Consider the following 21,949-nt stretch of genomic DNA (forward strand, 5'->3'; position numbering starts at 1 on the left):
TCTTATACATAAAATATACATCTTATACATATGTATAAGAGAAACTACACATTAAAATGGAAAGGAAGGAAAAAATATCATTTTATTCTTAGACGAAAAAATTTGTTTCCAAGATAAGTTGTGTTTATTATTTTGCTGGGCGTTCCTTTGAACATAGGTAATCACATTTATTAAATTAAGTTATTTTTAAATAAAGTGTTAAAAATCTTTAGGGCGTAACTGAAAAACGTATTAAATTTAATTTCTGCTGCTAGCGTAGTGAGAATTTGTTTTGATTGTGTATGCAACATAGTCAAAATCTGGATCCTGAAACAGAATTACTAGTTGTTAGTATGACATAGAGAGGTATAAACATCTGCGATCTCGTAAATTATAACAAGAGTACTATAGACAGAGATTTGAAGAGACTTTTAGTGATGTGAAAGAACATAGGCTAGCAAAAGCAACAGGAGATATAAATGATAGGTTATTCGCCTTCAAACATTAGGAACCCGCAGTATATTACTACCAATCAGTTACAAAGCGAGTTTCAAAATGTTCAGGGTCTGTTTGGTGTCAATATTCAAACAATAATAGGTTACACGAAAACTATCTTGACGTCACACGTCCCGTAAGATGTCCAGTACTAACCCGTGGAAATCGTGGAAACAGATTAGGATTGACCGAAGAACATCAGAATTGGTAAGACCGTGAATGGAGATACATTTTTCTTACTGATGAATCAAGGTTTGGTCTACTTTCTAAGTCAAAAAGGCTGGCAGTGTGGCAAATACCTGGCAACGAAGAAGCTATTCAAGAAGTTGACAGGTACCAAGGCGGAATTTTGATTGTTTGAACTAAAGTTTTGATAGGTTTTCGTACTAATCTGCTCCCATTAAATAGCAAACGAATATCGGCATCAAATTCTCGAACCCATTGTTCACCTACGTGGAACAGAATTTAGGGAAAATTTTGTATGTTACAAGACTTGCAGGAAGGTAGATCTTTTCGTCCTATTATAGCATAAGTAAATCTAATACTGACTAATACAAATATTCAATTTTAATTTAAATTGTCTTTAAGTTTTAACATTTCACTAAATTGTACAATTATCTATACCTTTAAGGTAAAGTAAGTGCTGATTGATGAAAAAAAAATGTGCAAGGCATATTTCTCAAAAATAAAAAATAACTTATTAAGATTTCCTCGTAGTTCAGTTTGACTAGATATTTGACAAAAAACTTGATAAAAGCTATATTTAAATTTCATTCTAATTATAGTGGTAATAAATAGCTTAGGAACATTATTAAGAACTTTATGATAATATGTTGAAGAAATCTTGTGGGTGAAATAAAAGTATTTTGTAGAAAATTATTATATCTTTATTATAGCTACGTAAGTAAATAGCGTCTGTTTAATTTAATCACGTCATTGAGCTTAATTAGAATATGGGACTTGTATTGACGGTACCATTTTTAGCTAACTGATCTACAATTTTATTCCCGGTGATAGTTATATGGACCTAAATATTATATATGATATAATAGAAGAGGACGACTAGCCGAAAATCTATCAATATTTTTTTTATCTCTCAGATTTGCTATTGCAAGTTGATTTCCGGACATGAGATCTGAATGAGATCTCAAGAAAAAAAAATTAAATATAATTTATTCCAGCAGTTATAAAAGTAACATTAGTTTAACATACAACGTTCTTAATGATAGTATAATTAGTAAGCTTTTCAGTAACTTCAATATAAAATCTTTTAAAATCAATTTGCTTTAAATATTGGATATGGTGTAGGAATTGAGAAGTTTTTTTTTTCTATTTTATCTCTTCTGATTTTATTATAACTTGAATCCAATATTACGTAAATTTTAGCTTTTTCTATCTTTCGTTTACGAAAATCACTTTATCTTAGCAGCTTCATCTAAGCGGTTACAAATTTCTCTACTTTTTTAAATCCATGAAAATCTTATTTGCTCTCGATAAATAAATTGTGTCAATAGTGAGTAACGTTCCTTCTTTATTACAAATTCAATAAATGCTCATATGTTACAAGTATTTTTGTAAAAAGTGAGCAAGTTTATAATTTGATTGGATTCGTTTTTCATTTATGTGGACGACTAATAAAATTATTACTTATTATTTCCTGAACCTAAAAACAATATTTTCATTTATAATGTAGGATTAAGACAAAGTTTTAACCCTAATGGCTCCCAAATATGTCTTCGCAATAAGTAAGAGGAATGCCTATGGCTTAGTGGCAAAAAGAATCTATCAATATTTAAAAACAAAGAAAAATATGAACAAATTAAAATCCAATATAATAAGATATGTTCGCATTGGGAAAAAAACAAATAAAAATTCTAGTAACTTAAACACACAGCACATCACACCAAACACCAGTAAATATTATAATTGTCCTAACTAAAATAATTAAGTACTTACAAGTACCGGCAGTGGTTTAATCCTGAACAACTAAAGAAAATAAAAATTATTATTAATTTGAAAGCAGCAGAGAGTAAGTAAAGTAAAGCAATTTTAAATTGTAAAAAGCCAAATAGTATGAAATGAGAAGAATCTTGATGAATTATTATGTACAACGTGCTTGTATACAATTTTATCCTAAAAAGTGTTAAATTTGTTATTTTTCGATTTTTTTAAAATATCTAAATTATAATAAAACAGTACATTATAAAAGGCACACTATTCAAAATTGCCTTAAAATAAACTATAAAGTCTACTAAAAACTCTAATAAAATTTCGCATTAAAGCGTTTTCTAATTGATCAAAAAGCAATAAAGAAAAAAAAACACTAAGATATTTTTCACTGGTTTGATGGGATGTGCTAAAAATAACATGAAAAAAAACGAAAAATAAAAATAGTTCGAAATGATGATGATGATGCCTAAAAACTACCTCTAAATAAACATATAGGCTTACCTCGCAGGGCGGTGGGGCACTTCGGTAAGAGGGAACTATTTTAAACGTCACAGATCCTCTAGCTTCCCTCTAAAAATAACATATTTATTTAAGTGGTATTAAATTATTATATAAAATTTCCTACGAGTATTTTCTGTAATGCACCGACTGGCTGATTTGCAACAGGTATTCCATTTATTTCCCTAATTTCATCTCCTACATGAAGAGTTGCTTGTCGATGTATCATCCCTCCATGCATTATTCTTGCTACTATACATTTTCCATCCTCGTTCATTTTTAATGTAATTCCCTGCAAAAAACAAATTTTTAAGCGTATTTAACTTATATAGAAATAAAATAATTTTATGACTGCAAGCTACTAAAGTAATCTGATTTCCACAATTTCCAGAAAACGGAAAATTACTTAATAAAACATTAATTCTGTTCCTTTTCTTATTAAATTTTCTAATAAAACTTCTTTTTGATTCCAGCGGGATTTGCAGGAACAAGGGTCGGATATTAACAAACCCGTCAAAAAATAGAAATCTTCGACCTTTATAAAGTAACAGGAAATTAAAAATTACTTGTCCGGAAAATCTTGAATAATGCGGATAGGGAAATCAAGGAAGAACAAGTAAAGAATAATTAATGTCAGCCATTATGTAGTATAAGAAATAATAATGGAAGCACAGTTAGAAAGGTATTCAACAATTCTATTATTTGCCTTAAAGTCCTAAGTTTTTGGGAAAGTTTTCATAACAAATAATTAAGTGAACAGCACAATCCTACATTTCACATACTAATGTATGAAACCACTTATAGACCATTAAATTTTAGGGGTGAACGGGTAACAATAACACTTTTTTTAATTTTTCAATATTTTTTTCCTTAATTAATGTTAGTTTAACACTCATATATAAATAATTCCTATAAAAAAAAAACGTTTTTTAAATTTACATTTTATTGGGGAAAAACATAAATTTCATTAAATTTTGTCAAAAGACCTAATGACTCGTAGTAGACAAACAGTGAGACATTTCAAAAGGTACAAAAAGACATCAGAATAAATAAAAAAATATATATTTTAAGTAGGTATATAACAAAAAATGCATACAAAAGTAGTTATATATTTAAAACTAACGTACATTACATTTTCAAATCTCAAATGACACTGCTGATTGTTAACGGTTTGTCAGCTTAATTGGCTTTAATTTTGGCAATACCATTTCGATTGAATCTAAGTTAAATATGCCTAAATAAACTTTTTTTCTGTATTACAAATCCATTTAGTTTTAAGGCTTATCGCAAGAAAAATATTTTCATTCTATTATCTATTTCAGTAAGAACTCGTCCCATATAAAACATGCATTTATTAAATTTAACCAAAACATAATCTCCTTGCTCAGGATTCTTATGAATGTGCTCTAAAAGCCAAATCTCATTGAATGATTCAACATCAGATTTGTCTGATTAAAAATATTTTTTTTTATTTCATTAATTGCTTTGGTTACTTTTTTAGGGACTTGTGACTCTTTAAGTCCAGCATGGGAGTGTCTGTAGATATAACATTTATTTCCTTTTTTCTGGGTTTCCTGTTTGACTTCCCTCTTACGCTATAGGAAATCCTTTAAGATCCTTCGGTGAAACAAACTCGCGAGGTTTTTCATAAGCTGATTAATTAAAGCTAGCGATGGAGGAGCTCATGTTAATGGAATTGCTATATTAAAAGTTGAAGAGTCAGATACCATATTTAAGAATAACTTAATTTAGTCAATGCTTTAGCTTGGGCGATTCCAACGCATTCTGCAACATTATAGGTAGAAATAGTCTTGCCTGGATTTCTAGACATCCCGGAATCATGGGCTTGCATGAGGCGGTAATAATCTTGACTCTAGATTCTTTTACTTATTTAATTGCCTGATAAGCTATATAGCTCTCATGATTGTCAACTATTAATCGAGATAGATTTTGTAAAGAGATATTGGTGTGCTGAATAAAATGATTTATCACTTCAACAAAGACTTGAGAAGTCATCCACCCTGTAGGCTGCGCAAGTCCCAAAGGTACGCAAGTGCCAGGAGGTCCTCCAAGTAACATGTGTTGCTTTAAATGAATCCTAGAAGATCATGGCGGGGGGATAATTTTCCATAGCACTCACAAAAGAACAAGTTGTAACCAAGGTACCCTTGTCAGCACTAGTTACTTTACAGACTTGTTTATTACCCTTTTCCGCAAGAACACGACACTCGCCTGAAACAGTTTTTGTAGACGTTTCGTCTAGGTTTAAAGTTCTGCTGCTATTTGCTAATATTTTCCAAATTAGTGAAAAATTTTGAACCATTATGTTTATTAGATGAAGTAGCTCGTGATAAGCAACACTCTTCTCAAAAATTAATTTTTATGTCTATGCATAAAACCTGGCATCCATTCAATTCCTGCTATTTGTTACTTTTGCCATTTATCCGGACACTTTATTTGATTTATGGCCGCCATTTCAAAAGCTATCTGTCTTATTTCTACCACTGACAAGCCATAGAATATTTTTAAACATGTTAATACATAATCCGCTAGATTATCTTCTTGTTTCGTTAACGCTAATTTTTTGGTTGTCATTCTTATAATTTGCCCAGGGTTTATTTCTGGATATATCTGGCCAAAGTAGCAGGAACAGGCTTTTTGTCTTTTGCTACTGAACGAATACATCTTCCTTCATTTATTAGGTTTACAAGGTCCTGCATTACTTCTTTAGGAAAAGATCCTTGATCCTTGAGGAAAAATGTTGTAAACATTTGACAAAAAAGGCTCGATTTAATTTTTTTTTAATAAATCATAAGATAATTTATATTTAATCGGTATATATAAGGGGAACCTATATATTTTCTTGCATTTTATTAACTCTAAAGTAATTATAATTTAATTTTATAAACGAAGTTATTTATCGTTGGGGAATAATGGATACGTCATTATTACTCTTTAGTGATCGTCTCGTTGTTACCCCAAGATCAATGTTCTCGAAAATCGGTTATTAAACTGTGTTAATGTATATTAAAAAAAAAACTGAATCTTACCTTTAAGGTGTCTTCACGTTTACTAAAAGTAAGATAAATCACGAAGACTGACCAAAATATTGTCTTTTTCGCTTTTATTTCAGGTGTTTTTTACCTTTCACCGCAAAAATGCATGTGTTTACTGATGCAGCGTATCGAATAACACTCATCTCAACGGATTTATTCCAAAAATACTGATATTTGACGAAATTATTAATAGATGTCGCCCTGCATATATTTTCGTAAATATTTTAAGCCTCTTATTGCTCCCGTGACTCATACCGTTCTCCCCTATTAGTTTCCACAAAAAGTCTTTTAAAAATATGTTTGTTAAAAATAAGTTAGCGTTCCATTGGTTGTCAGCAACTAAAATTAAGAACGCAGCTTATGTCTGTTGCGGAAAAAACTTTGCTGAAAAAAGTTAAATTCGCTCTAACTTAACCCGCGATCACTGGCGCTGTTAGATTTTTTCTAACATTTTAACATTTTCCATCAGTAAAAGACCAAGAATAGTAGTGCGGCAACGTCGGTCCGGTGAATTTCTAGTTCATCTATCGCAGTACTCGTCCCATATTGCCTTTTGTCTAACGCCATCCACGAAATTTGTTTTAGTAGCTTTTAGGCGAGCATGACGAAGCTGTTAGACGGAATCTAACGCGCGAGTTATTACGTTCACGTTTTTTTACAAAGTTGTTAGAAAATATCTAACTACGCGAGTGATCCTGTTAGAAGTATTTAAAGTTGCACTTTTACAAAATGTCATATGAAAAGGAACAGCAAAGGTTATTAGCACTTTGGGAAGCTTCTGAAGAAACAGATTTTTTACCTGCAGTAGAGTGTGATGTCTCAGATGAAGATGCACCATCTGAACACAGCGACCATGACACGGACACCGAGCAATCTGATATCGACGACCTTGAACCTCAATGGACTAAAACGGTGACTCTCAATGAACTATATTACATTGGGAAAGATGGTGTAACAAAGTGGTGAAAGCATAAAGGCATTATTCGAAGTAAAACGCGTTCTAAAAATATTGTAATAAAATTACCGGGAGTAAAAAATACTGCTAAGAATGCTAAAACATATATTGCTGGAAAATATTTTTTCTAGATGAAATTATAGTGTATATCGTGAAATGTACATTTCTACAGCTTGACCTGATGAGACCTAAATATCAACGTGAGAGAGATTGTTTGTCGACTAACTTTGAAGAAATGCACCCTTTTTTGGGAGTTCTGTACTTAGCTGGGGTAAAAAATCTCAACATTTAAATACAAATGAGCTATGGCTAACAGATGGAACAGCTCCGGAGTGTTTTGCGGCAGTTATGTCTAAGAGCCGATTTCACTTGCTAGTACAAGGTATTCGATTCGACCATAAGGCAACCAGGCAGGAAAGAGCAAAAGAAGACAATCTGGCTCCACTGCGCTATATTTTTGATCATTTTGTGGAAAAATGTGTTTAGTACTATTCCCTTGGGGAATACATAACCATAGACGCAATGCTAGAGGCGTTTAGGGGACGTTGCCGTTTCAGACAATATATTGCCAATAAACCAGCAAAGTATGGTATCGAAATCTATGCAGCAGCTGATGCAAGAACATTTTATACCCACAATTTGGAGATATAAAATGTCAAATGTCCAATGGCCAGTTTCAATTACCTAATGATGCAGCAAGTATCGTAAAACGTCTTCTTACGCATTGCAATGGAAGTGGTAGGAATGTAACCGTTGACAATTACTTTACTTCGGTACCGCTAGCGAATGATCTATATCAAAATCAAAAACTGACCTTAGTAGGAACGCTAAGGAAAAACAAAAGGGAAATCCCTAACTTAATTCTAAATACAAAAATTCGTAAACCTAAAAGTAGTATGTTTGCATATGGGAAAGACCCCAATTAATTCATGTTTACATCTTACATACCAAGGCCTAGCAAAAATGTTCTTATGTTATCCACGTTCCACGATACCGACGAAATTCATGTCGAATCTGGTGACGAACATAAGCCTTCGGTTATTACATTTTATAACCTTACAAAGGGAGCAGTGGACGTTGTAGACAGGATGAAAACGGAGTACTCCGTTACAAGGATAAGCAACAGGTGGCCACTCACTTTTTTTTGCTCAATGCTAAACATTGGAGGAATAAATTCCAGGATTATTTATACCTCCAACATCGAAAATAACGTTTCTCGAAGACAATTACTTAGTGAGCTTGCAAAACAACTTGCTAAACATTTACTAAAGCGTGCTAGAATTCAACATTTTTCAATCCCCTTGAAGCAAAAAATTCGAAATGTCCTTGGTTCTGAAGCACGTCTAGCAGAACGAGCCAGCGAAGAACGAATTGGTACCCAGAGAAAACCTAGATGCTCTTTTTGTCAAATCAGAAAAAATAGATTTACAAATTACCAGTGTGATGTATGCTCCAAACCTATTTGTAAGGAACATACGATAAAAACTACAGTTTTATGCCATGACTGTGTTATGCAAGAAGACGAATAGACTGATTGCACTATTTTAATAATTGAAGGGGTTAGAATAAAAAGGGTGCAAGTAACATAGAAACAGTTTTGAGATAATTAGGCTTAAAGTTGTGTTAATATAAAAAAATCCAATAAATATTTTTACTTCCATTTTTTTTTAAATATAATACTTAAAATATGGTATTATTAAATTTATAATATGATATTTAAATAAAAGTGTTTTTAACAAAAAAAAAAGCACTTATACCCTTTTTATTCTAACAACTCAGAGAGGTAGTTTAGTAAAAATTAAAAAAAAATCAAAAATAAAATTTAATTTTAATAAACAGTGATTAATATAAACTTAAAACTAATCAGTATCATCATCAGATATTAGAAGTCCCATGTCGTCCCCTTCAGATTCTGATGTATCGTTCGGAAGAACATTATCAATAACAGCCGATGTAGATGCTCCTGTTTTATTATTATTTTTCTTTTTTGCACTAACTTTTTGATTTTTCTTTTTATTTCCATGTGTCAACTCTTGGTAAAACTTATGGTGTCGAGGTGGTATGTACTCCATAAGAGATTGTAAATTCTTCCATTTGTCAACGCTGATAGATAAAGATTCATTATTTAATAATGTTCAGAACATATTTTCCATACGATTACATGGTCGACCAGAAGCCAATGAATCACATTCACGCGTACAAAATGGAAAATCATTGTTAAGTGTGCACTTGAAATTAAATATGATTTTGAAGTTTTGGCATAATTAAAGTGACAAATTTGTCCAAAGTTAATTTTTTTTCATGTTGGTATCTTTTTTTGGATCACCTATTGCAGCATTGAGATGTTCAAAGGAGTAAAACTGCTCTTTGGTCATTTCCTGTACCAAAAATCGCTTCGAAGATGATTTTATTACGTTGATCCAATCGAAAGGAATAAATACTTGTGGCATTTTTCTTTTGGATTTTTCAATAAGGCCAAAAGACCTATCACATTCCATATATGTGTGTGACCAGGCTCCAAAAATTTATGGTCAATTTCATACAAAAAAACACCTCAGATTGCCGCATGTGCGTATACCAAACGTATTAAATATTCTAGAATATTTAAAATAAAAAGGGTACAAGTGCACTTGTACCTTTTCTATTCTAAACAAATATTAACATTTAATAACCTACTTAATTCAGTGACCAAGAGATGGCGCTAGGAGTATTAAAAATCACTTGGATCCTTTTTATTCCAATAAATATGCATCTTAACTTTTGAATTATGGCCGAAAACCAAATTATCGAAAAAAAGCACTTGCACCCTTCAATTGTCTTTTAATGGCCAAAGTGCGAATTTCTGTTTATTTTACGAATGTACTTTATGTTCTATGTTTCTTGAATAAATGTTAAAACAAAATAATATCACACTGTATTTTATTTTTATATAAAATTGTCTGAAATTCATATGTTAGATTAAATCTAACACGCGAGTGACAACGTAATAATTAACCGCGCGAGTGATCGCGGGTTAACTAACCTGTAAAACTTTCATATTAAAAATTAAATATGTAGGACGAATATGTCAATCGATTTATATAGGGTTGTCTTGACATTTACAATGGCCTCAGATAAATAAATAGGACTGGGATTCTAAAATCACGACTCGATCTCGATACGATCATGACTTCGAATTCGATCGCGACTCACAGACAAGGGTGATTCTAAATTTCAATCGTCAGCTAAACTCGTTTTATTCGATTTGATTTAGGTTTCTTGGTAAATATTTGTTATTTTCCCTAATACTTGACAGATGGAAGCGTCAATTGTCTTTTCTATTGATAAACACTAAGAATTTTCATTTATTTTGTTAATTTTTTTCACCTCCGTGTTTTTTTATTTAAATATATATCTATACTATTTCTTTAAAATAAAAAAAAATGCCATTTAAAATCACCCCTACCCATTGGGAAATAATAATTGAATTCATGGAAAGTCACAAAAACTTGTTGTGTTCGTTCACTTTTGATTTTAATATGGCAACATGGGTGCAATCAATAGCCAGGGTAATTTGATCTCACCATAAATGTTAATTTATTAATTTGTCTCTCATCTCTCATATTTGGAAAATTAATAAATCGATCAGCAAGGTAATTGTCAATTATTTCAGTAATTTTATGGATCCAACGACTTGCAGTAGTTTCGCTAATTCCAAATTTAAAATTTTGTCCAATGCATCTTTAGTAACAATCTGTGAAATAAAATCTTGACATTCTAAAACTGCCCATTCAATGGTAACTCTACTTCGTCTGCCTCTATTATTAACAGAAGATTGTGGAAAATAGGGTCGAATTAGATCTATTAGTTGTTTTTAAGAAAGCTTCTTGATAATATACTAATGAAAACTTGGTATGACTATTGGTAAACAATCAATGCAACAAATTCATTTAAAAAAGGATGCTGGCATATTATGCACGTATTAAATAAGGAAGAAGCTATATCGTCTGGTGCATACGATATACCCAAGCGTGTCGTCGACAAATCGATAAAAACTAGGCAATCCGCAAGACACTCACGGTTGAAAATTTTATTTAGATCAGTCATATCGAGTAATCGTGTCGAATCGTAATTTTAGAATCCCAGTGCTGGTTGCTACTAACAGATATTTGCTGCGTTCTCCACTTAGTTTCTGACAACCCATTGGACTTGAACATTCACTATGTAAGCAAATTTAAAAAAGAAAAGTTACTATTGTAAAGCGATAAAAGAAACTAGTTTTTTAGTCTAAAGGATGACAAATTTTTTCGATGTCCAATCCAGATTTTTTTAAATTTTCCTTTAGCTTAGCCAATCTTATATCATGATCTGAATTATTTGACGTATACATTAAGAAAATATAGTATGCATCTTATAATACATACTACATATCAGAGACAAGTTTATAAAACATTTTACATGAAAAAAAATACAATTATAAAAATATATATGTTAGTAAGATTGAGCGGATTTGAAAGGCAAATTTTTAAAACAACTTCACTATAATGCTGTTTCTTGTTTTTTTTAGTAGTGTTTTTGTAAAACCATGTTTAATTTTTTTTCGCCACTATTTGCAATTATTTGTTAAAATTAAATTATAAGATAACATTTTTCATGATATCGCAAATATAAAAGGTTATTAGCAACTGTCGAGCCTTTACAAGGCAAATACATAGGACTTCCACTTTAAAATCTCGTAACTAAAAATAAAGATATATATTTTTTACAACTGATTTCCTACGGCTATACATCTTCTTATCCAAATTCCATTACCGGTAGCACCATTTCCGCTTTCATATATCATAAAGTAGATCAAACTTTCTTAAGCGCTGAATTTCCATGATTTGACTGGCAATGGAAACCTACAATTTACTTTCAATGTGAACGCTGCACTTCCAGGATTCGGGCCAGGTGTATGCAAATCTTGAGAAATACTTAGGCTTCCGAAAAGTAATTTGACTAAAGCTTAATTTAAGCTAATGCCTAAAATCTGAGAGAATAACTTGAAAGTATCAGTACTGATTTTAAGCTAATATATAAGTTATTTTTCATATAATGGTTTATTCTTTTTTATTAAAAATGATATTTTTCTGACAAAAATTTCATTTAGGATCTATTTAAAGAAGACATTTTAATATTATAAGTCATAATTCTACAAAGGCGCGGCACCGTGCATCTCTCATTTTCATTAGGAGGAAATTTATATTAGAATATCTTTTAAAGGGTTCTTTTCATGAAGGGTGCCGAGAACTTTTATCCCTAAGCGGAATATATTCTATAAAGTCATAAAATAGAGAGCGAATGGCCTCAATTTTATACATAACGGCATTTTTGGGGATTGTATAGGCATTTTAGATGGGCTTTTATTCATAATTCTCATGGGCAATTATGAAATAAAAACGATAAAATAAAAATATGTTTTCTCCTTTTGCGATATTGGAATTTGATACAGATCAGTTCTTTTTCTTAGGTTTTGCTTGTAGATTAAAAACAAACACTTAAAGCAGCTATCCTAAAAGGCTTAGGATAAAAAATTATCATTTTTAAGTTATTAGGTCTGCTTGATTCTTGATTAAATTAATTTGTTATTGTTTGTGATGAAGCATTTTTTTATGATTGCTCATGTCAGCATACATGCTGAGTTTTTCTTCGCTAAGCTGTAAATAATTTTTGTTTCTCATTGTACCCTTAATGGAGACTTAAAAATAAAGTTGAAACATTGAAACTTTTTTGAATAAGAAAGCTAAAGTTCTTTCTTGTTCTATACCCACAAATTTTACAAATTGCTTTGTATTTTGCTTTTCTTTATTCAGAAAAGAGTCTTATAGAACTATTTTAAGTATGAAAATTTACGTAAACCATTTATAGAAAATTAAGTTATAATTTAATTTATATTCGGAACTTGCCACCCTATTTAAACAATTTGGTAGATGATTACTATACTGTAGGGTAAAATTGACTGTTAAATCCAAATACTAAGTTTCAACTTAATAATCATTGAAAATGATGGGATATTTATTATTTTTCTATATCCTTAAAACTCAAAAACTGACTCTTATATTTTGGTATCAAAGTACTACAGAATATAACGCCATTTTCACTAAATCGTTTCAAAAGCGTAATCGAAAAATTCACTCTGTTATCCTGTACTGGTTTATTATTTTTTAAATTGAGTGGAAGATGACTTAGAGTGAATTGTTTATCAATTTATACTACTCCTCTGCAGGATGGACTACTTCTTCAATATTTAAAAAGAAAGTCTTAATTTTGATAAGTATTTCCTTATGAACTTAAAAACCACCTACTCAATATTTTCCCTTAAATATTTTCAAAATTTCACATCAACATCATCGAAAATAGAAGATAGTTAGGTTACATACATTTGTTGCTTTATGTGAATCCAGAAAGAAGAGTCAAAAGCTGTTAAGTCCGCTGATCTTGCTGGCCATTTCGTAAGCTACAAGGATAAATCTAGTGATCAAGAAAAAGACTATTTAAAATTTTTTGAATATTTCTTACTATCTTATTAAAATACAAAGCTCATATCAAATTCATAAGGATTATCAGGTTAAGGGCTTTTTTCTACCTTTTCAAGTACAGAATTAAGAATGAACCGGATTCCTTATAAAATTTCTGTTTTTTTTTTTAAGTTAAAAATGGTTTTTCTGAAAGTATAAGGATTGGTATTACTCAAATAACGATAATATTGTCTATGTACATTATCATTAGGAAGGAATTTATATCTGAAAAATATACTGACGATGTGGATAAGATAGTCTAGGTAGGTAAAAGAGTAGTTTTTTTACAGAAAGATATTCTTTGGTCCGAGTCATCTTTCGTTAATTGATATTCTACGGGTGAAATTTATTTTTATGCAGTGGTAAGAGTAAACTGTTAAAGATTAATTATAAGTATCATTAAATTTTAAATAATACTTGTGGAAATATTATTAAATTAAAATTGCAGCATGATGCTTATTGTTATACGCTTTCTTTGTCTCTGTAGCTGTTACAACCCAGGGTGGGTCTTGGTTGACTCAACAATTTTTCTTCACTGAATTTTGTTCATCACTATTTCTTCCTTAGAACATTGAAAGGCCTTCAAGCTGAAGAAATCTTTCTAAGATTTCTTCAGCTTTCATGATAATCAAGTTCTAAGATCTGAAGCTATGTTGTCCCTTGACCGTAGTCGTGGTCTTTCTAATGATCTTCTACCGGTTGTAGTCTGTTCCCTTTAACAACCCTTGCATCTTCCTGTCTTTTGACATGGCCGGCTCATCTCACTCATTCGGCTTTAATTATTTTAAAACAATATCCGCTTGGTGATATAGTTCTATAAACTCCATAGAAATTTTCTTTCTGGAATTCTCAGTATGATCTTTTTTATCATATAAATCATATTTGACTTTACAATGGAGTGGTATATTCTTATTTTAGTCATCCAAGATATAGTTTTGGATTTTATTATTTTCTGTAATGCAAAACAACGATCGGCACTTTGTATTCTGATGTAAATTTTCTTCGTCATATTATTATCTGACGTGCTAGCGGCATTCAGATATTTAAATTCATAAAATTTGACATGGTCAAATTTTATCCTACGCTAACTACGCTACGCTCAGTTCTTCATGTGACCATGTTCTTGGTTATAATCTCATTTATTTTTTGTCTTATAATTTCCGCTGCAGATTTGATTTTTAGAAATTCTTCTTTAACAACGATGTATATATCACCCATAAAGGCCGATATAAGATGGGAGCCGATTTCTGAATAAAAGATATCTCCCTTTTTACGTTCCTTACTACTTTCTCTAAAGTTATTATAAGAAGGCTTGAAGAAATGTAGTAGAAAGGGTTCGTGCTGCCCTTCGATCCATAGTACACTTCCATGATGATCTTTGTTAACTTGGCAAGTTTATTCGGGATTACTAGTTCTGCCATAGTTCACAGCTCCACACTTAGGACGTTATACAACTATATTATTGAAAAATATATAATATAGGTTTCTTCATCTTAATATTTTCAATTATCAATATAATGTAGACGTTAATTAATGTCATGCATTAATTTCTATATCAGAACTTTGAATTTTTTAAATTGTTAAAGATTTCCATAAAAATATAAGTGGAAAGAAGGAAGAAGTAATAAAAAGTACTGTACACAGAAACCAGTAAGAATCAGGATTTCATATAAATATTCCAGACTCTAATCTCCAACATTTTTTTAAAAATTTCCCAAAACACTTTTTTCTTTTAAAATGCTAAAAACTTGTAGTCTGAATGTCTTGTGAAATTAAAACTTAAAAAGTCAGAATTAAATCTGACCATAAGCTCCTTTATGCAGTATAAGAAATAAGACATTGGCTCTTGGGAGAATCGGAAAAAAAATTATATCCACAGAATAAAAATTAAGATCCTCCTTATCACACAACTTGCTTTTGGTCTACAAAAAGATCTCACTAGTGTTATTGGTGTTTCTCAGATGACTCATATATTTAGTATTATAATCCAAATAGCTAAAGGCTTTTAACAAGTTCTACTAATTAGCCAAACCTATCTCTTGTCTCTTCAGACTATCCACATTGCTATCAATAAATTTAAAATTATCTAATTTTATAAGCTTCTGTAAAAAACAAAGGTTAATAAGATTTTATTATATTAGTTTATAAAGAAAAACGTAATTGCAATTGCAAAGCGTTTTGAAAAACTTTTTAGCAAAGAATACAATAACTGGATTGTAGCTCTCTAGAATATGGAAATCTTTGTGACATTTTTATGAAGAACTTTAACAATAGTGAGCTTTTATAGCAAGAGCAATTATTGTGAATTGTAGCTAATTATTTAATAAAGATATGACATAAAGGTCCTGTCAGTTAATTAAGCAGACTTTTTATCTAATCCAGAGTTCCAGTGGTTTATGTTAAAATCATTTATAACATTAAATACTTCAGAAAGAGTAGCTTCTTGAAGCTTCCGATATTAAGAAAATTTTACTGAAATGTGGGTTTGATAGGTTTTCTTTTTATAAATGATGAGGCAACAATGAACAATTTTTTAAGGCAATAGTAATTTTCATTTTGTAAAAGCTAACGGATTCAAAACTACTGGTAGATTAGGAACAAATTAAAAATAATTAATAAATCCAGAACCTAAATCTTACCATTGGTTCATCCGTATTTTTTTGAAATTGAACCAGCCGCACCCTGGTAACATTTTCCAGTTCCACATCCCCATTTGGCCCATCCAGGTCATCCCCTCCGTTGAGGTACGGCAGCAGAGGGGGAGGCGTGACCCGGACCGCGTCTTCTCCATAGACCTCATGGGCCACTACGTCGTGGGCTTGAAGAAGAGCCTGAAAAAAAAAATACTTTGTTAATTCAAATTAATTAGTTATTTGTTATAAAGAATTGTTTAAATATTTAAAAGTTTTAAAGTTTTATGAAATGCTTATTACCTAATTAAATATATATCCGATTTTATTTATTTTCACAATATCGTGTCATTTTTCATATTCAAAACGTTAGGAGATATCTACTTATAGCAAACTACCTATCCTTGTGTCGAAGCTATATTCTTTGTCAAATAGTAAAATAATGTAATTTGTTTTTACATTTTAATATGTTTTCCGTAATTTAAAATGTCTTGTTTTTAACAGAAGAAAAGAAGAAATGATTTACTAGTTTTACATACACAAATAAATTAACATTCAGCAAATGTTCCTCTACAACCTCACTTATTAACCAAAAGTAGAAGTATGTTATTTTTACAATGGGAATTTAGTGTGACAACCTTTAGTTACCTAAGCAACTTATACTTTTATACTAAGGCATAATTCGTCAGCATACGACGGCTTTTTATTGGCAAGTTAATTCTATTGATATGTATTATATTCTTATTATTTTCAACCTATAGGTAGAATTATTCGAATATACTTTCACCGTATTCGTTGAGTCAGATCAATTTGCTATACAGGGTGTCCCAGCGAAAACGAAACAGAGGTATTTTTGGTATGAAAAAAAAATTTTTTACAAAAATCTCGAACACGTCGATTTTATTTTCGAGGGGGACAACTTTTCCTTACCAAGGCACCCTCACACCAGTAACCCTCTTCGAGGGGGTGGGATCACCCCTAAAATCTTAAATAGAAAGAGGGGTCGTGTGATACCTTATTTTAAAGGTCTTTTAATTCTGAATATAACTGCCAAATTTAAAGTGGCTAACTAGGCATACCTATTCAGAATTATGAGAAAATGCAAAATTTATTGAAAACCTATGAATTGATTCATATTTAAATGATAAAGTGCTAAAAAATATATTTATTATACAGTTCTATATTTACGCCTCTTTTATGGTAACTTTAAGTACAAACCTATAGACAGAACTAGAACAATAATTACACAATATTAATATTATGTAGTTAATTTAAAACTTTATTGTAGTTTTTATTAAAGTTTTTAAAGCCAACACTTTTGATTGAACTTTCAAGATGCTTTCAGCAAATTTAGCTAAGACAGTTCTTAAACAGGTAAATCAGATATTAAAATTTCTTTAGGGAAATGAGAAGTGGTGCTCCCAATAACTATGCCACTAAAAAAATTTAATTATTTTTTTTACTGTGCTGTCCTGTTCCAAGCTTATTGAAGTTTTTTCTGAATTAGTCTGAATTTTGTTGAAAATCAACATTGTTTTTACTCAAATAAAATTTCAAAATTTTGTCAATTTATTAATTTATAATTAATCAACTTTCGCCAAGTAACAACTTTCAATAAAATTATTAACATTTTTAATTAGTGCATTGTATGTATCAACTTTATTAAATCTGCAAGAGTTACTTTATAGAGTCAACAGAGTTTTCAAACCCTATTACACTTATGGCTTCTAAAGCTTTGGTTTTTTTGAATAAAATTTTGGCTTCTGCAACTGAAAACATAAAAACAGCACCAGACATCTTAGTAAACTAAACCTCTAAATTTCTTGCGATATCTGTTCTTGCGAATTGTTTTGAAAATAGTCTCTTTATTTCTTATTGCGAGAGAAGAGCCGTAAAGTTTCACTGCTACTTTTGTAATTAGACCTTCTAAAAAGAAACTTAGAACGTCCGACCGTGTAGCTGCAGTTTTAGTTTATCCTAGTTAGATATTTGCCGGCTGAATTTATGATCGTACTGACAATGTGATTCGTATTAAAAAATATACAAGTATATTTTCTGCATGTTTACCTTAGATTCACCTAACTTCTTATTTAAAACTGAAGAATATATTTGTATATGAAGAATATATATGTATTATTTGTAAAAGAGACAGGTGCTGGGTCGAGGTATTTCATTAACGATAAACTCATAATACTTTGATATTTTGATTAAGCAAATGCTTGTTTAAAGTAGATTTTTAATTTTTTTTTATTATGTCAACGGTTAACGGCAGTCTGGGTTTTTAGCCCATTATGAAGGGAAACTCCCATAAAATACACATTCAGGTTTTGCTCAAAACTAACCAAAACACCTTTTCTTTTCATTTCTTCTTTAGATTTCCAGGTGAGTACCTGTAAGTTAAGACCTGCCTCTTTTCCTTTTATTAGCTTCTTATTATTGTGGAGGTTTATCAAAAACGTCATCCGAAGTGATCTATGTAGAAATGTCTGATGTAAATACTTTCAAATAAATAGTATAGGTCAAATGAAAGCTCTTATACTTCCAAAAATTTAATACATTTAAGATTAAAAAAAGTACCATTATTTTTCGCATAGACGATCATCTTATTCTCTAAATATTACTGTTAATCAATAAAACAACATCATAATTTTCTCAGAATAGCTGTAATTTTGCTTGGCAAAGTTGTAAAGTTGTTTTTTTTAAATATTAAATTTAGTATTTCATATAATATTAATTTTTTTCACAAGGTAAAGAGTATGCTGCGATGGTTAAGCACTAACATGTATGAATATCCGACAAGATATTCACCGATATAAAATGAAAACACGCTATAAAAAGATAGTTATATTTTAAAACGAAAAGCAAGAATATTAAAATACAAGAATAAAATTCTACAAGGGAATACTGTGCACAGCTAGTATCGATGCCAGTTTAATATTGTGTGGTAAGTAATTGAAAACCCTTACGCCTTTATAATAGAAGATAGATTTCCACGTCAGGGTGCAAGTTGGAATAGGCAGTTGCAAGTTTCATAGTTGGCATCTCACATACCTAGGATTATCTGCAAAGAACCTATGGCGATATTTATGTGAAAAGCTAGCAACTTCCAGTATGTAATTAATATTTATAAGCCCTGCATGTATTCCTAGATTTTGCATTACAAATAGAACAAACGGTACGTTCTTGTATTATGAAGAGCAATTGTAAAAGATAGTGACCAGCAGTTCCCCAAAAAAAGATTCCATATCTAAGATGAAAGTAAGGCAAAATATAGTGACCTACCAACCTAGAGACCAAGTTTCTAAATTATTACCCTCACTGCAAAAGTACCAGAAGTATTTCTTTTGACAAGATTTTGCATGTGTTCTTCAAACTTCGATTTTTTATTTATGATTTAGCAAAGAAACTTAATGGTATTTTCCTGTATAGTTGGAATACCTTCAATTCAGATTCCATCTATAAGACCCTTGAAACACGAAACCTTCGTTTCATTCAAATTCAATGATAGAAGATAGGTCTTTGCATGACGCCTATCTGAGATTTTTTACAAACCATACCTTACCATTACTGAAACCATAGAGGTGAAGTTTCCAAAGCAGAAGCTCATTAAGGTATGTGAACTAAAACTAAAATAAAAATTTAAAATTATAAAACTATTACATTCAAAAACTATAACACTGCAATTACAAAAACATATGAGCCGTTCAGCGCAAAAGTGGTCTAACTCCCTTAAAGTAGAAATTTAGAAAATTGATATTTTGCATCTGGATGAATTAAAAAATCACAGTAACATATTCTTTACTTTTTTGTACATATTTATAATAACCCTGTACTAAAATTTCATATGGTAAACATGTTTACTGATTGCGCCCATTAATTACATTTTCGCCGCCCAATGTCATTCTTCCAGTAAGTTTTTTTCAAAAACATAGCGGAAAAGTGGTATGCACGTAGCACTCCATACTTCGGTGGTTTAATATCAGATTTATTCTTATTAAAGCAAACATATTGAACTCCGTGGGACAGGTATGACTCAATCAACTCAACTGCTTCAGGATAAAAATTATAGGCATAAAGTTTTTCAAGAAGAATACTGCATGTTACATAATCGAAAACGTGAGATCAAGGAAAGTGCCTAGGGTATCGAAAAAGTTTTTAAAATCCTTTCAAAACACTAGTAAGATGGTCCACAGCAAGACGTGTTGTTCTGTTTTTACGGAATCCAAACTGAAAAATTGATCAATCAAGATAGTCATTAATTTGTGTTTTTAAAATGCGTTCATACACTTTAGAAAGGATAGGCAGAAGAAAGATTGGACGGTAATTATTATGATCATCAACTGAGCCCTAACCCTTAAGGAGGGAAATTGCTTTTGCAGTTTTAAATACTGTAGCAAAGGTGCCAGAAGTAATTGAGTGATTTATTAATGATTTATCAATGTTATATTTTACTTCTATTGCATTATTTTTAATATACACGCCTGGTAAATTTCCTTTTTGGGCGCCTCAATACCCATGCATTAGCAAAAATTCATAGACAAAACGTGAAGTTAAAGAGAGACCGATAGTTAGGCGAGATGGCGTCGAAGAAACGCTATCCTTCTCTTTTAAAGTTAATATATTGCTTGCTGAACCCAAAACCTGCGTTAATAGGGAACGTATTTATTATTATATTGAAAAGTGGAAATAAATAACAAAGTATTCACAAAAATAATAATAGTAGTAATGTTTGTAATGTTCCTATACTACAGTGAATAGCCATAACTATTTAGATAGCAACAATATTCCATAAAGTTACATTTATAAAAAAGATTAAAAATCTTATTTTGAATTAAAATAGCTAATAAAATGCTATGATATGCAATTTACGATAAAATATCAAAACCTCTAACGTTGACAACCTCTAATGGACTCATAACCGCGATTAAGACAATAGTCGGTTTCGTATGCAATTACACAGAATACTCAACCCCTGCATGTTACCACAACTTACAAAACACAAAATAATTTTAAACGTACAAAACTTCTACAATTTAGTAACTTTTCCAACTAAAGTGGAATTGTAAAGCACATACGGCGTTGCAGTTTGTTTTTGAAATATGTTATTATAAGAGTAGTAGTAGAACTTGTCGCGCTCTGAAACTCTAGATGAAGTCATGATTTTCCAAATTAAGAAAAGTAGAGTTTTTAATAAATTAGTTTGGATAAATAAAACTTCTAGTAAATATGGAGTTCTTCATAGAACATTCATTTAGTAATAGAAATGACCTTTTATTAAGTATAGTTCACTAAAAATCCTATAGATCAAGATGTTTTCTTAGGTGTTTTCGTTGCTTCTTGTTACTTACAGTGTGCTATGAAAAATCCACTATAAAGCTAAAGCGAAAAACACACCGTCTTCCTTCACTCGTTTCTTCTACACATAGCTTACTATTCCAAGCATGTTTCGGACACAGCAGTGTCCATCATCAGGGCATTTGACAGACCTCATTTTTATGTATAGTGGGAAAATTATTTGGTTGTAATAAGGAAAGTTTCGGAGACTATAAATCGATAAAAGATGCGAATAATTTTAGTTAAAAAAATCAGTTTTATTACAATGTTTCCAAATCTGGTGCCATAGACTAAATTATATTACCAAAATTATTTAATTCAAACCTAAGTAACATCTATGTTGAGAAGTTCGAAAAGTACCAAGACTTTTAGTGAAAAGTCTCAAGAACTTCTCAACATAGATGTCACTTGTGTGAGTTTAATAATTTGGGTAATATTTTATTTAGTCCATTACATCAACTTTGGAATTACTGTATTATAACCGCCATTTTCTCGATTGACTACTCCTTCTAACTA

The 21,949-nt window shown here is 30.8% G+C and overlaps 1 protein-coding gene across 5 annotated transcripts in view; it reads right to left on the reverse strand.

Annotated features, from left to right (window-relative positions):
* LOC126734519 (peripheral plasma membrane protein CASK) overlaps positions 1 to 21,949 on the reverse strand; it is a 681,912-nt gene that overhangs the window by 39,554 nt on the left and 620,409 nt on the right. For 4 of the 5 annotated variants that reach the window (XM_050438187.1, XM_050438189.1, XM_050438190.1 and 1 more), the window contains 4 exons: positions 16,109 to 16,300; positions 3,050 to 3,214; positions 2,926 to 2,994; positions 2,431 to 2,460 (listed from right to left, as the gene is read on the reverse strand). In XM_050438187.1, coding sequence (XP_050294144.1) covers positions 2,431 to 2,460; positions 2,926 to 2,994; positions 3,050 to 3,214; positions 16,109 to 16,300 — 456 coding nt within the window. The remainder of the gene's footprint in view (positions 1 to 2,430; positions 2,461 to 2,925; positions 2,995 to 3,049; positions 3,215 to 16,108; positions 16,301 to 21,949) is intronic. The other variant, XM_050438188.1, reaches the window with a different exon arrangement.

This window comes from Anthonomus grandis, chromosome 3 (assembly GCF_022605725.1).
Source record: "Anthonomus grandis grandis chromosome 3, icAntGran1.3, whole genome shotgun sequence".
In the NCBI taxonomy this organism is placed as follows: Eukaryota; Metazoa; Arthropoda; class Insecta; order Coleoptera; family Curculionidae; genus Anthonomus; species Anthonomus grandis.